Source organism: Boleophthalmus pectinirostris, unplaced genomic scaffold (genome assembly GCF_026225935.1).
Source record: "Boleophthalmus pectinirostris isolate CB_2022bp ecotype Guang Dong unplaced genomic scaffold, ASM2622593v1 HiC_scaffold_7, whole genome shotgun sequence".
Taxonomy (NCBI): domain Eukaryota; kingdom Metazoa; phylum Chordata; class Actinopteri; order Gobiiformes; family Gobiidae; genus Boleophthalmus; species Boleophthalmus pectinirostris.
Genome location: NW_026571473.1, coordinates 25,533,995 through 25,555,047, shown reverse-complemented (window position 1 = coordinate 25,555,047; position 21,053 = coordinate 25,533,995). Strand labels below are relative to the sequence as shown.

General features: G+C 40.2%; 2 protein-coding genes across 3 annotated transcripts in view; both read left to right on the top strand.

The window, feature by feature from the left end:
- crocc2 (ciliary rootlet coiled-coil, rootletin family member 2) overlaps positions 1-9,437 on the top strand; it is a 28,838-nt gene extending 19,401 nt beyond the window's left edge. The window contains exons 22-36 of the mRNA XM_055165244.1: positions 705-839; positions 933-1,076; positions 3,202-3,440; positions 3,529-3,688; positions 3,747-3,914; positions 4,383-4,752; positions 4,859-4,941; positions 5,046-5,166; positions 5,246-5,409; positions 5,482-5,922; positions 6,331-6,480; positions 6,546-6,746; positions 7,950-8,076; positions 8,601-8,785; positions 8,864-9,437. Of these exons, the coding sequence (XP_055021219.1) occupies positions 705-839; positions 933-1,076; positions 3,202-3,440; positions 3,529-3,688; positions 3,747-3,914; positions 4,383-4,752; positions 4,859-4,941; positions 5,046-5,166; positions 5,246-5,409; positions 5,482-5,922; positions 6,331-6,480; positions 6,546-6,746; positions 7,950-8,076; positions 8,601-8,785; positions 8,864-8,947 (2,772 nt within the window). The 3' untranslated portion in view covers positions 8,948-9,437. The remainder of the gene's footprint in view (positions 1-704; positions 840-932; positions 1,077-3,201; positions 3,441-3,528; positions 3,689-3,746; positions 3,915-4,382; positions 4,753-4,858; positions 4,942-5,045; positions 5,167-5,245; positions 5,410-5,481; positions 5,923-6,330; positions 6,481-6,545; positions 6,747-7,949; positions 8,077-8,600; positions 8,786-8,863) is intronic.
- Positions 9,438-10,185: 748 nt separating this feature from the next.
- Positions 10,186-21,053, top strand: part of sned1 (sushi, nidogen and EGF-like domains 1) — a 29,470-nt gene continuing 18,602 nt past the window's right edge. For both annotated transcript variants that reach the window (XM_020918803.2, XM_020918802.2), the window contains exons 1-6: positions 10,186-10,772; positions 18,477-18,764; positions 18,846-18,986; positions 19,214-19,376; positions 19,989-20,114; positions 20,407-20,520. In XM_020918803.2, the coding sequence (XP_020774462.1) occupies positions 10,560-10,772; positions 18,477-18,764; positions 18,846-18,986; positions 19,214-19,376; positions 19,989-20,114; positions 20,407-20,520 (1,045 nt within the window). In that variant the 5' untranslated portion in view covers positions 10,186-10,559. The remainder of the gene's footprint in view (positions 10,773-18,476; positions 18,765-18,845; positions 18,987-19,213; positions 19,377-19,988; positions 20,115-20,406; positions 20,521-21,053) is intronic.

The following is a 21,053-nucleotide window of genomic DNA, read 5'->3' as shown; positions in this document are numbered from 1 at the left end:
TAGAATGACTTATTCAAAAACTTTACTCTTGGACTGCTTTTTGCCAACTTTCCCCTTCTATAGTTTTCTTCTTTTGAAACATAATCTTAATAATGTTTTACAGGGAAACATGAAACTTAAAATTTGAAAACTGTTTTCCTGGTAGTTGCTTTAACAAAAAATATAAGAAATACTGAACCAATGCCAAACTATGTCCTGATACAGTCCATGACTCAGTAAGTCATTAAGCAATTAAAAACATTCAGAGTTTAACATCAGATCTTTCTTAATAGCCTTGAAAAAATACTTGCATACAATACAATGCAATAATAAAATAAAATAGTACAGATAGCACAATATATCGCAATCAAATCAAAATTGCAACTTGAGTTGAAGAAATTATTGCAAAGTCTGCTATTATTTTGATGATAAAATATCTTTTGCAAGGGAAAAATATCCTGCCTTGTTGTACCTATAATCTAGACTCCTTCAAATGTGTACTTCATGGTATTTGTGTTATAGTTTATCAGTTGCTATTTCTTCTTCTTGTCAGAAAAATCAACCAATTTGATTTTTTTTCTCAAAATAAGCAGCCCTACTTAACCATTAGCCCTTTTTCCTTCAAGCTTGGGAGAGCTCAGTTTGTAAAAGAGTAAATAAGTTAGAATAGCATGAACTAAGCTTCCTTTGTTGGTTTACAGTGACCTTGTGGCTTTTCTGTGCAGGCTCTGTCCCAGATGGAGGCTGAGAAGGCTGCCCTTGCTGAGAAGCTGGCAGCTCTGGATCAGGACCTGGCCACTGCAGAGATGGAGCTGGAGCATATTAAGAGGGAGGCTCATAGCAAAGAAGAGCAGGACAAGGTAAAAAGACCACCACGTTGTTATTTGAAGGACAGAGTGTACTGAATGTTGATATTACGTTGATTTTATTTAAATATTAAATAAATGTTTTAGAATGCACTGGATGTCCTTCGCTCTGAGCTGCAACGGCTCCAGGCACACTTTGAGGAGTCGCTGGATGCACATGAGGCTGACAAGAGGAGTTTGACTGAGCAGATAAAAGAGCTGAATGAACTAAAGGAAAGGGCTAAGCTGGAGGTGAGAATATTTAAAACATTTTAGCCCCATACTGCAGTTGGAAACGCACTATTTAAACTCCATTTGCTTCTCTTGTTTGAATACGTACATCCTTGCCAATTTAATATAAGCCAAATTTTGTTTTCAGCTCTTAAACATTAAGATCAACAAACAAATCAAAGTCCTTACAGATTTCAAGTCACCCAATAAATGACACTGAGGGATTGTACAATCATGGAAATGGATGGGAAATTACAGCCATGTTTGTCTTGGCATAAATATAAGTCTTTGGATTTGCCTCTGCTGGGAGGAGGGGGAGTTTGTACCAATTAGTACAGAGTGGGGGAGAGCCATTTACCAAAGACCACTGTTGACATTGGCCTGTGCCGCAGAGCTTTACTAGCATCAGGACGCCTTCAGGTGTGTAGTCCACAGGGCCATAATCTTCAAGGCAAAATTCTCGCTGCACTCTCTGTCTGCAAAGTTCCCCGGTATAAATTTTAGCTCCACTGACCTTAATATAAACAGAAGAGTGCAATTACACTACAATTTAGGCCAAGTGACATACATCTCCAAGTTAAATGAAAGCAGTAAATCTCATCTCTTGGGGTTGGCTGAGGTCAGAAAAGCAGGCCAAGGGTCGTTGGGCGTTTCAGTAAAACAACAACCTCAGAGTCACCTCATTAGACTCAGGCAGAGCTGTAAAGTATTGGCCTAAATGACGGGAAAGTCAGGACCAGGGGATTGTTTATCAGTTTGGTTTTGGTTAAAAAAAATCTAAATGGAGCATCGTCCTGTCTTCACTCTGTCTCTTTAGTCTTGTCAGATTGTTGTGAATGAGGCTGTGTGGAGCCACAGCAGCAGAGTTTGAGGTTTGGACCGCTGTGTTCTGCTGTAGATCAAGTCATGCTCCTGTGACGCTGTCGGATTTGGCTGCCAAGGTCTACTCTATTCAGTGTTTAATTATTTTTACTAATCCCATCTCAGGATTCTCATGTCAAGCTGTGACAAAGGAGGAGTGTGAATGTATGTAGCCCTTCAAGAGAGCATTTAGGAAGGAAAAACCAAATGGAAAGAGTGAGAACAAGATGGGAGGATACGGTCCCTGGTACCAAAATATGAAATCAAAGTTTGAGTTAACCCCTTGTGTAAATAAGCCGGTGGGGGAGTGTTTATTTTCTCCCCTGCAGCAGCGAGAGGCTGGCTCCACTGGGACTCCAGGTCCCTCTGTCTCATCCACATAACACAACACTGCTGCCCTCATATTCTCTGCCCCTTCCTCCACTCCCCTCCACAAAGAATCAGATAAAATAAAGTATAATTGGCTGGATCCGCACTGGCTTGTTTTTTCTCACATTAAAGTTTATGAGAAGAAAAAGCATCTTGTGTGGCCTCTGAGTACAGCACTCCTCCTCACCCTGCTCCTCACCCTCCCTCCACCCCTCTGTGCCGGGGTGGGGGGCTGCTGTTTATCATGTTGCACTCTGTGGATTCTTTACACTTGAAGCAGCAGCACAGAGATGGGGAAAGACAGCACCTGGCTTTGAGCCCAACTGGCTCTTATCCATGCCAAGATAAGCTCCGTCCTCCCTATTCCTCACACTAAACATAATGCCTTAAAACAGAATATAGGTCACAGAGTTGCATGAGATTGTGCATACAACATTTGGACTTTTAAGAAACACCCAATTATGTGAAAATGCCTAAGAAACTAGCTCTAAAGAAATTATTGCTAGACTGAAGACTTGCCCAGTGCATTGATTTATTGCAATTCACAAGTCATTCCCAAATCTCGAGCTAACTTATAACCATATTATTATTCCTTATCTTCTCTCCTGTGAAACCCTGAAATTTTGATGCATATTTATTTTTATGAGAGTTTGTATTATTATTCTTTGTTGAATGTTGCATCAGAATGCCGAAGCAAGATCCTACTTTGTGAAATTTGTTCACTGCCATTTGCAGTAAAACTGATTCCTAAAAGGGCTAGAAAGTGTAGAGTAATGTAATTGTGTTACTGCAGATGAGACATTAATATAATGAAAATTAACTATATAATGTACTTTTCAGTTTGCATACAATGATAGAGATGCTTTTGATACATACATTTGAACTCAAAATGTAATATTTTTTATTGAACATGAAGGTAGAAGGCCTCTGCCAAAAGTTAAAAGAAACTGAAGCTCAAGTGGTCCAACTCCGAGCCGAGCTAATTGAGGCTCATAGAGGGCTTCAGGAGAGTGTTCAGCAGAGAGACAAGCAACACAAAGAAGTGCTGGACCTCAAAAGAGTCTTGACAGATGTGACCAGGGAGAAGGACGCCATTCAAGAGACAAATGATGAGCTGAGGATTCTTATCAAGAAAGCAGAAAGTGACAATAGCAGGTAAGTAAATGTTAGGTGTAATCCTGTGAACATTATTATTTGATGTGGGTGTCAACAAGGGGATTTTGTTTCTGATATGTATTAAAAGCTTGAGACGGAATGCAGAAGAGAGAGAGCAAAAAGTTTCCATCTTAGAAGAATGTAGAAGTTCAATTCAAGAGGAGACCAATACTCTACGGAGCACTTTGAGAGAGCTGGAGAAATCTCGCCTGGAAGCACGTAGAGAGCTGCAGGAGCTGCGGCGACAGGTACAATATGAACTGTTTGATTGTCTTGCACAAATGTACAATTGTGTATAACATCCAGGTGAAGAGTCTTGATGGGGAGAACAAACAGCAGAAGCAGGAGCTGAAGGAGCTTTACGGTCGTATTTGTCAGGAGGAGCGGAAAGAAGAGGAGGCGCGACGTGAGGCTTTCACTCTAAAGCAGAAATTGCTGGAGAGTGACTCTGGTAGAGACGCAGCGCTCAGTGAGGTAGGAGCCACTATAAAAGGATATGTGTATTACAAGGAGCACATTGTTTATATTTCGAGACAGTTAGGCAATGTTAAATGTTCTTTAATTGTTGTATTTTATTTTGAGTTCAGTGGTGGGGTGCCTGCCAGGTCTCTCTCGTTTTACATGAGTTATATGTTATTGCTTTGGCTACAGGGTATTGTCTGTTGGGATAGTCAAGGCAGTTTTATTGTTTGCTTGTTTGTTAGCCCAAACCCACACAAAGACACCCTTCCCAGCAAGTGATAGACAACAAGAATTAAGTTTTCCAAAATAAATTAAATGAATTATGCAACATAAATTGTCTACAGGTTTAAACAATTTCCAGTTTTGTTTTATTCTTTCGTACACTGAAGTTGATGGGTGAACTTGTGCATAGGGCTGCACATTCAGAGATACGTACATGTTGGTGTCAGAGGATTTTACAATGTTACAATCTTTATCCAGGTTGCGGGATTGCAGCGGCGTATGGTTGAACTAGAAACATCTGAGCATCAAAACCAAAAACGTGTGCTACAACTGGAGTCCAATCAGTTGCAACGTGAGCAGAGGCACAGAGAGGCCACTGCCCAGCTGGAGGGGGCGCTAGAGGATGCTATGGTCCAGATAAGGCAGCTCTCAATGCAGGGAGACCTCAGTGAGAGTAAGACGCAGGGCCTGGAAAAGCAGCTCCACTTGGGCAATGTTAGAAGAAGAGATCTGGAGTCACAGCTGGCTGGGCTACACTCAGCACTACGCCGCACGGTTCTTAATCACACACCGGCCACAAATGGTTCTCACAGAAGATCTCCATCTCCATGGAGAAAGCAATTTAAAAGTATGTATATATGTGTGTGTTGGTAATATGTATTTCTGCATTATGATAAAAATTACAAAATATTCTTTATTAGAAAATATTAATCGAGAAGAGTGGAATGCTACAGAGGCTGAGGAAGTGGATGTAGAAACAGTGCAAATTGTACTCCAGGAACTGCAAAAGGAGCTGAAAGAGGCACGGAGAGACAGGGTGAGTTTAAGATGTGCAAATATAATTCTACCATTAACATTAATTTTACTATTCAAAAACACAACTTTTCTTTCTACATTTTTCTACTGTAACCTTAAATGTAGGATGAAGCATGGGCCCAAATTGACAATTTAAGATATCAAGTAACAGAACTTCAGGACAACCTTAAAAAATCTTCTAGTCAAATTGAACTGTTCCAGAAGTCCTTAAAACAATCTGAGGCTGGTATGTAAACTTTGTGATATTCAAGTCAATATTACTTAACCACTGTCTCTTCATCTGAATAAGCGGTTTTATGTTTTAGGAAAAAGAGAGGTGGAAGAGCACTTGCACAAAGCTCTGACTTCTTTAACTCTTCAGGAGGAAACAGTGCACCGAACTGAAAGAGAGAAAAGAGTCCTTCAGGATGAACTGACTCACCTTAAAAATACTCTACAATCAGCAGAAGCAGAGTCGAGAGCACTGCAAGTAAGTGTAAATGTGAAATCACTTCTTTTTTTTTTGCCTTGACTGAATTCAAATGTGTAATCTTATACCTAGGACAAACTGGAGCTGTATCAGAGCTCAGGATCTCAGGCTGATGCTGAGCAGCTGAAGCTGAAGGAGGCTCTTGAGGCAGCTGAGGGTCAGGTGAAATGTCTAGAGCTGTCCAAGCGCACCCTAGAGGGAGAGCTGCAGAGATCTCAGCTGAGAGCGGCCGAGCTAGAGGCCCAGGCAGGAGCACTGCATCTCAGGCTGAAGGATCTCCGGAGGAGGCTGGGAGAGAGTGAGGATCAGTGCTCTGCTTTGAGGCTGAGTGAGGAGAAGCTTAACACACAACTGTCTAGAGCTGAAACACAGGAGGCTCAGCTGAGGGAGCAAATCCACAAACTGTCCTTGTCTGTAAGCGACAGCCACGACAGCACACACTCTCTACAGGAGCAGGTCACTCAACTCCAGAGTGCTCTCAGCGAGTGTGAGCAAGACCGGCGCACACTACAGGTAAGCAGGCTAGGATTCTTTCAACAAGAACATTGTGTCAAATTCCACCTTTTAGGATTGCATTGAACATACTGTATTTACTTGCTTTGATTTACCGTGTCATAATGTAACCTCCTCATATTCAGACAGATCATTTTTATTTACATTACAGCTGAAGTTTTCCTAAAGGTCCTTACACGTGGAGCAGTAAAACGTTTGGGCAGCTCATTAATTCACTTCTCGGGAGAGCTTTGGGGCTGCACATTCAGGGATATTGTGCAAACAAAAACATGCAATACTTAACGTAAATCTATCATTTTACATTGGGTTTCACAGGAAAAGTGTGTTAAGTAATTTTGACTGAGACAGACACTACATAAGAAAGAATTGGGTGAATCACAATTAACTTCATCATTTCATGCTCAACAGGAACATCTGGATAAAACACGAGAAGCTCTTTCTGAGTCTAAAAGGCTGAACCACTCTTTGACAGAGAAGACCCAAAACATTCAAATGAGTCAGGAAGACTCAGAGTTAAAATACTCAGAGCTGGAAAGACTTCATAACACACTGAAGGAGGTAGTTTAAACAAGGCAAGTGTGTAGATTTAGAATATGTATATTAATGTACACTTTGTGTTCCAGAGCTTGACACAGCGACAAAATGCAGACCTTGATGGCCAAAAGAGACTCCAGCAGCTCCAGCAAGAGAAGAATGATCTGCAGGAGAAAATAAAAGCTCTCCAAGGCGCCTTACAAAATGTTCAGAGCGAAAGGGCAGAGATGAAGAGGAAAGTTACACTGCTGAGTAAAGACAAATCAGCTCTGAGGAAGTCCCTGGAGAAGGTCAGACATGTAGCATCATGCAGTGGATCAAAAAAATGTTTTAATGATAATTTAAATTATTTTTTACTTATTAAAACACTTTACCCTGGTTAACATTATCACTTTGCTGTTTTTTTACTGTCATTATTGTTTTTACATTAGATATTATTTATATTTATATGAATATAATGTTTAAATCTTTTTCAAAGTCTACATATTTAGCAGATTGTCCAGCAGGGGATGCCAAGTCCCATTAAAGGAACTTAGATTACTGATATATGACTGGTCACACAATCACCACATGACTTAAGTTTCTACATTTTTCATTTGTAGTGCATAATGTATTGACACCACAGACTGTATAAAGAAGTGGACTAAGGGAGTGTGTTGTCACCCATAACATTTGGCTCCAGACAAATGAAGCTCACAGGAGCAAATTTGCAGCCAAATTAGATATCAGGAATAGGAACTAATTTACAGGCTCACTTCCACTTATGATTAACACTTATAATTAACACTGATACAGTATCTCATTAATTTGTGTACTACTGAAATTAAAATGACTTTCCAAACTGCCCCTTAGTGACCTGAGTATGTCACTCAGTGGAAAGGCAGGCTTTGTATTTCTAAACACCAAAACAAAGCAGTATTTGCTGCCATGACAGCAGCCACAGTGGAAGATGGATTCTTACTGCTACTGTATAGTTTAAACAGTACGCTGAGTCCCAGGACAACACCAGGCCTTAAGTCCTGAAGAGACCTGAAAACTCCCATAGAGTTATATGAGGTAAAAGATCTGAGGTACTAAAAGTTATGCAGCCAAGCCACAAAAGGCTTTAAATGCAATAAAATCATCTTAATGTCAAATCTAAAACTTTTGGAAGCACTTTTAAGCAAAGGGGCCAGAACTAGAGTAATATATGTATTTAAAGTAGTCAGAAGTCATTTTGCCACATTTTGGTGTCGTTAGAAAAGCATTAACACACAAAAATGACCATTTACCTTACATAAATCAAGACAGCGGGAGATCATTTGGATATCACATCTGATTTACTTCATATTAATAGGCTTTGTCACACAGTGCCTGGTGGTGGAAACATGTAGGTGGACTTTGAGAAGTAGTTCTTTGCTTGGCCTCTGCTACATGCATTATAAGACAGCACATAAAAGCAGGGCGATTATGGTAAAGTCGTTCAAGTTGTGTCACTATGTCGCTGTTGTCAGGTGGAGATGGAGAGGCTAAGGAAAGAGGAGGAGGTGGCAGCAGTGACCAGAGACAAGCAGAGACTGGGGGAAACTATCCACGAGCTGGAGCAGGAGATTACAGAAAAGCAGAGAGAAATGCAGGTTAGACTGGGACACAATTAAATATACTATACTTTTAATTCACAAATTATGTAAATGAAATAAAGTTACGTTAATAATAAAACATATGTTTTCCTGGAATTCCAATAGGGACCAGGACACTTAACAGAGCAATCTAACAACCAGAAAGACAGAAGTGTAGGGAGGTTAGAGACAATCACAAAACTGATGAGCTGAAGATGAGTCACAGTGAGCCACTGCAAAGTCCAGTAGAGCAATAAATCATTCATATTCTCACACATGAATTTACTATTGAGGTTCAAGTCATTCCATTGTTGGGTTGTAGAGAGCCTATGGATTATAGTCTACAACATACACAGAGTATCCATTCATATATCTGTTTGAGCTGTTCACCTAGAAACCCGTTGAACCCAGGTTCATGACCTCAGTAACCCCCACACCCCTCACTTACACTCCACCTCCACAGCAACAACAGAAGACAGTTTTGTTCAGTCTCTATTTTTACTTGGTGTAATTCACGTGCACAAATGCATGTATGTAATGCTTGTGTCCAGGCTCATATATCCCAGCTGGAGCATTCTCATGCACAGCGCCTCCTGGAGGTGACAGCACGACATCACCAGGAGTTGGACTTGGAGACAGAGTGTCTGAGAGCAAGCCAGCTCCAGGCAGAGCAGGCTTTAGAGAGCCGGGAGAAGGCCCATCGCCAGAGGGTCAGATGCTTGGAGGAGCAGGTATCATAACAAGAACAATGGTGCTTGCCATGAAAATACTGTAATCTTACCTCATTTTTTTTTTATTTTGCCGGTCAGGTATTGACTCTTAAAGAGCAACTCGATCAGGAGACACGGAGACGACAGTCCTATTTTCATCAGATGCTGCAGCCCGGCGTGTAGGCAGAAAGTATGTAGCACCTCCGACGCCACACTCACTGTTCCTATGGCAGACTCCCAGAAACGCTACATTACGAGCTACATCCACATTTGGGACACAAACAGCCCTCGGCACTTGCTCCCACCCATGCACATGTGCACACGGATTACATTAATCTGCAGAAAAACTTAACAACAACAAACAATGAGTGTTTTGTTTATGAGTGGACTGGATGTGCCAAATTGTTTAAGGATTTCCTCTGGCTCTCTACTGTTGGTGCTTCTAAGTCTGTTTATGCTGTGTCAATTTTTTAGGAAATCGTGTGATGAAAGATTTCCTTAGATGGTGCTTAACTCAACAGAATCATTTGTTTACTTATTGTCATCATGTTTCAGATGTCATTCATGATCAACAATTATGCTAAATATTTATATTTTAATTACAACATGAATAATAATGTGATCTATTATGGTAACAGGGTACCGCATATTTTCATACTTATGAACTTAATTACTGGTGAATGTATGATTGTTTTTAATAAAGCTGGGTGTATCAAAGCAGTTTTTGTTTAAAGCTTGTTGACGTGTGATAATCAATAACATTTCAGCTGGCCACAGAACTGTGTTATGGAAAGAGTTTGTCTGTGAACTTTGTGAAAGACAGCACTGCCCTTTGGAGGCATGTGTTTGGTTCACACCATTAAAAAAGCCTTTGTGGATTTAGTGTTGTGGGTGAGAAGATGACCTTCGCTCTCTGTTGCCAGTGCTGTCTCCAGTGTTGTCTCCCAGCAGATTCCCTCCACTCTCTGTGAAGATCCCCATTCCTTTAAAAATGTTTCTGGCACTCACTTTGTTATCCTTAATGACCCCAAAACTCAGAGATATTTGGTCTTCCCTGCACTGATTACATGTGCTATTTCCCAAGTGCTTAAACATCATGTGTAAGTATTTACTTTTCATTCCTCTCCCTCCATTTCAGCTGTGAGTGGTTCCCCTACAGCACTGCATGTCTTCTCACTGTGTTACCTTGTACGCCGCAGAAACTGTACATAGTAAGAGTTTTGAACCAGGGGGAAAATCCTGTCAAAGTTTCTTTAAAGCAGCCCTTTGATTATCATAGATCCACCCAGCGGTTATCCAGTTACCAGCCTCCTTTCAGCTATTGGCTAGAAAGAGCTAATTATGCAAGGTAGTGAATCCCTGTGGGGGAGGTGGGGCCAAAACTGAAAGAACTCCTTTGGCAGGCAGAATAGAGCTTTTATTGAGGATATTTCTAAGCTTGACCATCAGGGACCAAATCAGTGGATTGTTAGAAAAAAAAGAAAAAACATCTCCGCTGAATCACGCTTACCCTGCTTTTTTCATTCTTGCAGTGAGTCGGGAGTGGACCTCATGCAGCAGCAGGCAGTATGCAAGGAATCTCCAGTATTCCCCGCTTTGACAACACAAGCCCGGTTGACTTTTAAAGAACCAGTGTGGAGAGATAGAGAGCAGCCTGGGGAGCATTCAGACCAGCGTGTCTGAGAGTAGAGGAAGGTACTATTTCTCTGCCTGTGCCGCTCTGCTCTTGTAGCCTCAGGTGCGCGCTCCTCCCTCCACCCATCAGCACTGCATCATCCCAGGGGTGGATAGGGCCATGGTGCTGGTGGTTCTTCTGTCTTGCCTCTGCACCCTGCTCTCCCTGCTGACACCGCCCGGGGTGCTATCAGCCGTGCCCCTGGAGGACTTCTACCCCTTCGGACCGGACAAGGGGGACTCCCAGACTGTGGCTCAGGACGATGGAGGGTCCCGCTTGGTGGAGATTTCGGTGGCTTTCCCTTTCTTTGGAGACAAGCACACAGGACTCTATGTAAGTACGACACCAATGCCACCGGCTCTCCGTGAATGTTATTGCTTTTCTGTATGGCATTAAACCACTAATCTAAATCTGTCTCCATGGAGATAATAAGGTAACTTCTGCAGGGCAAATTACAGATCAGATCAGTGGAGAAGCATCACCACTCACAAATTCATGTTTTTCAAGCATTTCTTAGCAACAAAAACCTATGATGAAGTAAATGTGACATTCAGTAACATCTGACAAGCTGGTGACAGACCCTCCACAAGAAAAGTTACATAGTGCACCTTTGACTGTATGTAAATTCAGACCTAGTTTAGACTGTGTTCACTCTTTTACCGGTGTATGTTTAAATCTTAAAGTTGAAAGTCTAACCATAGCTTTGAAAACCTGTATTTTACATTATCAGTTCATTGAAATATCCAATAAGTTTATTTATATCAGAGTATCCCAAAAAGTCGCATTATTTTTATATTGTGCATCCACATTGCGCATGTGTCTGGATGTGTCAGCGTTTATGAGCGTGTGCATGCTTTTGGCAGTGGGAAATAGAAACTGACATGGTGTGGATTGTATAAGAGCCTCAGGGACATGAAAGTGGGCACACAGCCAAATACTACATTGCTTTGCCCTTTGAGAATTTGTATATGTTTGTATGTGAGTACATGTGTGTGTGTAACCCCATTTGAAGAATATCGCATTTTCCCCCCTCGGCTGGACTCATAACCATCTATAACCTTCTCCTTACTTTACATCTGCTCTCCCTGCACTGTAAAGAGCTCGCAGTGGGAGCGTAAAGCAGGACTATTAGGCGAACAGTGGTTAGTCCTGCTCTAATAAGTCTACAAAGAGCTGTTAAAGGAAGTGACAGTTTGTGTTCGCTCTGTTGCCGCGCAGCATCTGTGAGCAGTTGGTTCTCACAGAGTTGAGGGGGAAAGTATGCACGCTAGAGAGAGAGAGGGAACAGCGCTCATGGGAGGAAGCCCAATGGTTTGACAAGGATTTTCGCGCACCACAATGAAACACACTTTGATCTGCCTTTGTCATGTATTGGGTTCTGTTCCAGCTCGGGGAAAGGCAGAACTCCCTTAAATCAACACCACCTGTTGTGGTTATGCATCCCGTGCGCGCTCCATGAATCCCCCACCTCCTCCTGCCCTGAGCCAGGGGAGGCAGAGGATCCATGGCAACAATGGCCCGGTCAAAGGTTAACTTTCTAATATAAGCGTTTGTGCAATAGAATGAAGTCACTCTTCCAAAGAAGGACCCTCACACTGGGCTCTGTACAGTGACACTGTGGTGATGTGATCTAAACTCTCTAACCTTTCTCAGTGGCATTTCTATTATTGACATGTATCCCACTGACATAATGGCATAATATGTGTATGCTAAATATTAACAAAGGAGAGGTGAAAAGATATTTAGAAACCATTCCAAAGATATTTTTACCACTCAATAGAATCTGTAAAGCAATTGTATAGTGAAATGATCTTAGATTTTTTTTTATTTTAATGGGTCTATTAATCCTGTGTAATCACTTTTCACACCAAATAGAATAAGGATTTGTCCTATTGTCCATATCTGTCAACAACATTGATACTACATTGGTCTAAAACCTCAGACATAAGCAAGCTGTTTATAATTAAGAAATGTGTCAGCAAAAGCTTGTATCTTCAAGGGAGTAGCTACCATGTTTATACTAGGTTATGCAGATTACCCTGTGTTCAAAGAATGTGTAACACAGCTGTGCACTATAATTAATTTTCTTAATTTGCATTGGCATGTGTTTTGGCCTGAATTGCAACATTCCTGCTCTTATCATAAATCTGATATTCCAATTAGACAAGACAAGACAGGATACAGATTGTTTTTCTAGTGAATCCCCGATCAAATGTTCAGGTAATCAAGATACAAAGGCTCTTAATGCTGTGCAGCTTGAGATGTGATATCCCTCCTTAGCTCTGCATCTCATTGGGCTGTAACTTTGTAGTCACGCAGGGCATAACAGATTGTGGCAGGCACTTGAAATTACAGTCACGCTCATTGAAACGCCTCACCTGAATCCATTAAAACATCTGCTATAAAGAGCGCGGCCACATGTTGATCTCTGCCACGAGAGAGCCTTTACTGCTTTGAACAGGCAATATTTCAGCCAGTGCTAAGAGGCAAATTTGTATGAATAGTTTCTCTGAGGACTTCGGTTCAAGTGGACGGCAGCCACATGGAAGCTGCACATCCAGACTAATTGTGGACGGGTTGCGGGTGCTGTCTCATGGTATTATTTTGACTGATACCTCTTTAGCATGCCTCCTTTTCCTCTCAAATGCAATTAGATCCACTAAGCTAGCAACACAGTGGCAGTAATTTGCATTCGCAAGTTCTGCAATTAAGGAGAAATTGTAAGTAGCAGAGTTGCCTATCATTTGCTGTAAAAAGGACTGACTTAGTTGGATCTTTAGTCTTAGTCCTTGGCCCAATCCTGGTTAAGTTCATTGCAGTCCTAGCTTCAGACCTTGGGTTAAGTTTGGTATAGGCCTTGTTTAGATTTTGCTCTGGATTTTGTCTATCTGTGCATTTGTGATGATATGTTTTGAATGGTTGAAAGTCTTCAGGAAGCTGAAACCCATGATTCTAGATTTTTTGGTCTTGACCTGCATGATAATGAATACTTCTACTTACTCAGGTCAAGTTTGTTAAGATTTATTGTTGACATTATGTTAGAATATCCTTTAGTCAACCCCTAAAGTGGATCCACAAGCACACCAAGTTCCACTACTGCTAACTAGCCTGTTATCACCCCATATACCCCCCTCCGATCACCTCACTCCTACGCCTCAGATAAGACAATGGGGATCTTCCCAGCTGTTTTATCTGCAAAATGACCAATCGGTGTAACACAAGGCAGATGTATGTTCAGGAGGAGTTTCCAAACAACACCGGATAAACTTCAACTTATGTATAGAACAAGGAGGAGGACATCCGAGGTCAGAGAGGAAGGAACACAAGCTTTAAAGCAGATGTGAACAGAGAAATCATCAAAGGTATTTATTGTCAAATGAAAAAAAAGAGAGAAAATCTTATCAAATCAACTCCCTCTCCTAATTTATGGGCTCACCCCAAATTATCAACATTTATTCAAATTTAGCATATTTGAATTAATATATCTGAAAGTTGTATATTTTGAATCAAGCAGCTACATGTAAACAAAGGTAAAGTTTGTGCCAAGAATGTGCAATTGTAAACTGCTTTGGGAACATCTGCTAGTGCTCATCTGCCTCGCTCCAGATCTCCAACACTTGTGCAATTTCATTCACTCACTTCAGCTCGTCACCACTGCGTATAGGGCCAAGGATGCGTGCATTCATGATTCTTTGTACTCTGCTTGAGTGCATTTTACTCACCAGATGAATGACATGACTGCTATTACTTGCACAGAGATCTGGTTCACCATACAGAAGACATATGTGCCCATAATATGTTATCATTTTATCACTTTTTACAGGTCATGGTAGGATGGAGTTTATACCAGATGCTTCAGAACTGAGGCTGTGGTTTGCTACGCACAATTAGCTGCTAAACGTATGGATAACACAATACAGACTTCATGAATATAATTGTCTACCTCTCTCTATGGGGTATTCAGTCACTAGTTTTATGGTGTAGATAAGGTTAAGATAATTCCCCTGTAGGGAGATTTGTCCTTTCAATGCTGCTGGGGCAACCTGTCAAGAGCACCTGGCAACCCATCTCCAGATCATGAGCTTTGGGTTGATTTGGGGATCTGGAGTGCCTGGACTAATCCCACCCACCAAGACTGTGAGGCTATTTCCTTTGTTTTGTCAACTGTATGATTATATTTTATTGTTTTATTGTAAGATGTCATAATGATAAACCATTAGTCTTATATGTAGCACTCAGTTATTCAAATTTGCTTTATATTTTCAGGCATTATTCATTCATTCCTCATACTCCATAGAGGTGGGGTTTAGTATGTATTTATATAACTGCTGGTTGTCTTTACGTCCTCACTATGTAGTAGAATCATTCAAATAGTGTGTTTTTATTGTATTTACTTGTATTAGACAGATTTCAAGAATGACCTTTTATAGACTGACTCGTGTCTAGCAACTATTATGTAAAATTATGTGATATTAAGCCATTTGATTTCTTTATATAGACTTTGAGTGGTTAGTGATCATGGTTTTCAACTATTTGATTTGGGTTTGTTTGTGGTAGTTGGATGCCCCTGTTCAGTTATTCCCTGTTTTGTTGATGTTGTGCAGCCACCAAAAATAGTCACATTTTTAAGCGATCATCCTGGAAACCACTTAGTCAGGGCTCTCTACTTCCAGTTGATTTTGAAAAGTTTACATTGCAAACATCCATATTTGCTCCTCCACTTCAGCTTGTTCTCCACTCCCTCTGAGTTGGACTGGATTTATGGCTGATAAAAGTGAACCTAGGTTAAGTGCACACACACTGTCAGGGCCTGGTCTCCTCGTCATGTAACTGGACAAGCTGGTAACTGTGAGCCCTCCTTTTTGACAAGGCAGACTGATGTTTTCCTGACTTGATCCATGGGCACCTTTTCATTGAGGTTTGTTTTGGCCTGAGTTTAGCCAGATGAAAGTTTATTTTAGCCCATAAATTGCTGGGCTCTTAAGAAAACCACCCAAGCAAAATCCTGCATATATCCGGCAAAGAATTCCCCAGACATAACAAGGGTGTTGTGGAGTGAAGGGGCAACATGAAATATGGAGAGAGTGATGCTTTGTGCTGGTAGACAGTTCACACCCAGGTTCAAACACTGGTCATGTTCTAATGGTGTAGTAAAAAGCTGAGCATTGCTTATTAGATTTCTAATGTACTTACCTGCTCTTTCCTGAAACATGTATCTAACTAAAAACACTAATGCTTATGAAGACAGTTGTACTGGTGAGCTTGTAAGGATTTGTTTATTCTTTTGACTTTGCCTACCTACAGTATGCCTGGAATGCAAACAGTATCATAGGGTACTGTGCAGTTAAAATAGATATAGATTTAAGACATGAATGAGAAAAAGTGGGATATTTAGTTGTTCCAATATCGATATTGGAGATATCAGAGTTTCCCCCAGATATCAATATACAATATTGAAAGCCTGTGTGTCAGTCTCAAATTTGAATAGACTATTGAGTAAAAACTGAAATAGAAGAGCAGTTAGGCTAAAAAAAATAAATAAAAATAACTCAAATAAATACATTTGTTAGTTGAGATAGTGTATTCCCTCATTTGTCCAGGAGTTGTTCAATGTAGAGACAGTTTTTAAACAGCAATTGAAAATGGTTTCTGGGTGAGAACTGAAAGTCTTGATTGCAAAAACATTGTCCAGATGAACACCATTAACTTGTGAACTTTCCTATAACCCTAATATACAGTAAGTAGTGGTTAGTGTATAATTAACAATATAGGGCACCAACATCTAAAGACCTTAATCAATTGTAATTTACTCCTAGCAAATAAATGTGAGAAGGATTAGTCTTCTTTCTTAGGCTTTCAACTAAATGGGAACTGTCTTGAGATTCTGTGTAAAGTAAGGGCATTTCACATTCTGTGTTATGCCATAAGGTCAAACCAATGTTGAAATATTTTTCTAAAAACTCAACAGGGAAGACGTATGCTTGTTTAAACAGCCCCAGATGCTACAAGAAATTGGATTAGGCAATAAAATGTACCCCCTGATCGGAGTATGAAGTGTATTTCTTGTAGAGCTTGATCTCTTAACACTAATTTTGTTGTAAGATGGATGCCTTCCCAACCGCTGCCACCACAAGTCCCTCATTAGTGGCATGTGGGTGTGTAGAGTTAGCGCTTCACGGACATCTTTTCATCCATCCCGCCCCTATGTTTTTGTATCAGATGGTGTTTTGGCTGACCCCTGGACTGGACCTCCTCTACCCACATCGGGCCACGCTCTCGCCACATTTGCGCTGATGCAGAGGGGAAGGCTGTGGTCGGGCAATTAACTGAGCTCCGGTGCTGTGCCAAACAAAACTTCCCTTTTTGTTTTTACTGTAAAATCCTTCAAATTATGTTTTTAGACTTGCAGGAAGTAAGGGCCAGCCCATCTGATGTTGCTTTGTCACAGTAACATTGGGCACATTGAGGGGTAAAGTTCATTCGTGATATCAGGAGAAACTGGATACTACCATAGTGGGAATAATGTTGCTTGTAAAAGGCAGAGATGATGAATGAATAGCTTTCATGAACTGCACTTTAGGTTTGTGTGAAAACAATTATTTATACTCAAATTTGACACCTTATTTTGGATACTTGTGTTGTCAGTTCATATAGAGATAGCTAAATACAATTTCCAATCTAAGTCAGATTCCTCATTGTTGGAAATATTCCAGAAATGTTAAACCACTGAATAGGGCCAAATGATTCCCAGAATATACTAGAATTGGCCTCAGATGACCCCATTACAATTATGATCCACCCATTTGCTGTGTAGGAGCCATAATATGCCATATAATATTGTTTACTTATAACTGGCACCACCTACTCTGGCTGATTTTGGAAAAAATTTGCAATACCTCTTTTATTCTCTTCAGAGTGCAAATTGCGAGCCCAAACTGAAAAAAGACTAAAATATAAACTTCTAAACTACAAGCATGACATGCATTTCAAAACATGTTTGTAGAGGTCTAAACTTCAAGGTCAGTAGAGTTTTATAATTTTACATAGGAAATTATATTACTTCAATAAATTACAGGTAATTGCAATTCTATTCGGTTTAGATTAATCTGCATTTTGTCGATTAGGCAAAATAGGAAACACGTTTTTACTGTGGTTTATTGTGATCAAATTAAGTCTGACCACAACTTCCAGAGCTTAAAACAACTGAGATAAATTGTGTTGAGAGAGATATCCAATGTAAACCTTAAGTCATTATTCAATTTATTGAACATTCAAAACGAAGAACATAAAATACCAAACATTTTTCTTTGTGAATTTTAGTAAGTTCTCTGAATGACCTTAATTCTGTCTTTCTGTAGCTGCCTGTTCCTCTGCTCTTCTGCTAACAGTGCATTTCTCACACAGCAGTCATGTGGGCGAGTGGAGGATGGGCGCGTTTATTTGGTTACTCTGCTGTTAGCACACATCTGTGGATTTAAAGGTCCATGAAGGTCTTCTCCAGTGCCATGACTTCACAGGTGTCCCGGCAGCTCAGGCCAGGTTTTCTCATTTCTTCGAATAAAAGTCACGCCTGTTTGTTACACAGGAAGTGCAAACATCCGTTATGGGAACATCCAATACCTCACAGTGCAGTTTGCCAGTCCATTTGACCACTTTTGTCAATGTTTTAGTGAACATACTGTCCATGTTTTTGTTTGTCCTAATGCTGGATTTACTGTTTGGTTTGTTTGGAGTTTGTTGGAGCTTGATAGCTCTTTAAAAGTACAGAATATAGCTTTTCTGGTGGAGTGTCTCACTGCTTATCTCTATTCAGATGTTATTTCTTTCCCTAATATATTCCATAGTGTACCAATAAACTTACCAGTTTTACATGAATTCACTTAGGGTCGTCTCTCCACAGATCTAACCTCTAACTTGGCTTGATTACATTACCTGAGAAAAGCAAATGTTGTATCCTCTAGAAAAGTTAAATTTTACTAATCAGCAACATTTACATAATTTGAGGTGTTAATTTAATTGTGAATCTCCTCTTTCCAGGTTAACAACAACGGCCTGGTTTCTTTCCTGAGGGAGGTTTCTCAGTTCACACCTGTAGCTTTTCCCATCTCTGGAGACCGGAGGGTAGTGGCACCATTTTGGGCCGATGTAGACAACCGTCGCGCTGGAAAAGTGTTTTACAGAGAGAGCCTGGAGTCGGACATCCTGAACAGAGGTTCTAATGATGTTAGGACTTACTTTTCTGAGTTTCCAAACTTCAACGCTTCATGGATCCTCATCTCCACGTGGTACAGGGTTACTTTCTTTGGAGGCAACTCAAGAACACCGGTACTGGATTTTAAAAATACTATATGAGCTCTTGACTGATATGTCAGAAATTAGCTGAGCCTTTTTATTTCTTTTTTATAGGTCAATACATTCCAAGTGGTGCTCATTACCGATGGAGAACTTTCTTTCACCATATTCCAGTACCATAACATCACGTGGACTACAGGCATGCACGCCACCAGTGGAGGGAACCGGGTGGGTTTGGGGGGCATTGCAGCACAGGTAAGAGCACAGAAAAGAAGAATTAAGAAAATGTATGGTATAACTCTTGCTAACATGCAAAAAAAAATTCAAATAGATTCTCATTGCTAGACTAATTACTACTTATTTCATACTATGGATAGTGGGGCATTTAGAGTGTGGTTAATGCCTAAAACATTGAGACTGTAGTAGTTATTTATGTTCAGAACAATAATTTTCTTTCTCTCATTGTGCTGGTCTTTTCCTAGGCAGGTTTTAATGCTGGTGACGGAAAGCGCTACTTCAACATCCCTGGCTCTCGCACAGCTGACATTGTGAACGTAGAAGGCACCACCAATGTAGGATTCCCAGGCAGATGGGTATTTCGGATCGATGATGCAAACGTGGAAGTGGGCAGCTGCAATAATTCTGGTGAGCCAAGATAGACGACTTTATTATAGTCTATATTTGACTGCTTCTGTTGTTTTGTGGACTCAGACTTGTCTCCTGTTATATATCAGGAAGCAGGATATTGATCGGTATTGATGCAAACTTTTCAAATTATGACTAATGGCTGACCATAGTATTTGGTTTTGCACACAGTGACATTGGGTATATGTTTTTTGAATTGTCTTTTAATGTTGACCAATTAAAAATACTATAAATACAACTTGCTATATATTTAATAGACTTTAAATTATCTTTTCAGTTTAGGTATGTTTAGTTTATTAAATTCAGAGACAGTTTAACATTGTTTATTTTATCTGACCTAATACAAAAGTGAAATGCTTTGGAATTCAATATTTATTATTATAAACTATTCAAAGTCATTTTTTGTTTTGAACTAGACTTAACCTCTAGAAAACCTTTTCATGCATTTACCTACCGTGAATTCCTTTTTGAGTGATTCTTGACTTTTGGGTGACTGGTCTTGGAGGTAAACAATTAAATTAAGTGACTCATTTAAACACATCCAGTGAGATTGTGCTTTCGCGTAATTCGTGACGCTGAAGGATTGCTCTGAAGAGTGCCATTTTTCCACAGCCTCTGTTTGCCCACACTTGCGTCCTTGTTTGAATGGTGGTCAGTGCATTGATGACTGCATCACGGGAAACCCCTCCTTCACCTGCTCCTGTCTGGCCGGATTCACTGGGCGGAGGTGCCAAATCGGTGAGTTATGGCTAATGCTACTTCCTGCCTTGTTTAACTTGACACACTACACACTGTGAATTGATACTGATGTTTCAAATAGGATTAGCCAGGAAAAATACTATCAGCTTGTAAAAACAGAACGATTTTGTGTGCCTTGCCAGAGGGACACATTGACATATAGACTTTTCCAAAGGCTTTGCATAGTTGCCGAGTATCAGTTGCATTTTTGAACTTTCTAGGAACCCTTCAACCTGGTCAGATGTTTGTTAATTAAAAAGGACTTATTTGGTTCATTGTTATCCTGTTTTAGATGTCAACGAGTGCGCCTCCAACCCGTGCCAAAACGGAGGAACGTGTGAAGACCAGATTAACAGTTTTGTGTGTCAGTGTCTACCGGGATACACTGGAGTCCGCTGTGAAACTGGTAAATGTGACTCTAAAAACTGGGTCATTTAAATTATGGGATATGCTTAAAATGTGGAGGGCATTTTGTAAAATAAAAAAAATAAAAAAATCAATGTACAAAGGTTTTAGCTGCCTTTATACATGTATATATTTTTTTTTTATTTACTTATTTTTTGTTTGACTATTGCAGAATTGCTGAATTTCTTGTCAAACTTGTCACTAGTTTTGTCCTGGGAAAACAAGAAAAGAAAATTACTCAGAATGTCTGTCCTTTTTGTCATAATCAAACACAATTTCAATTTGATTTGATTTGATCTTAGTAGAAACAAATAAAATTATCTTTCAGTATTAATTTCCTTAAGATGAAAGGTCCTGTATTACACAAAATGGATTCTTGTGAGCTTTAAGGCATGTTGTAATGCTGTTACTTCCTCAAAAATGTGCGCAGAGTCACAAAATTTTTCCATATGATTTTAGGGAAGTTGTATGGAGTTTAAAAACCTAGTGGAGCACTTTCTGTATTACCACGTAACATCACAAGGTGGAATAGAG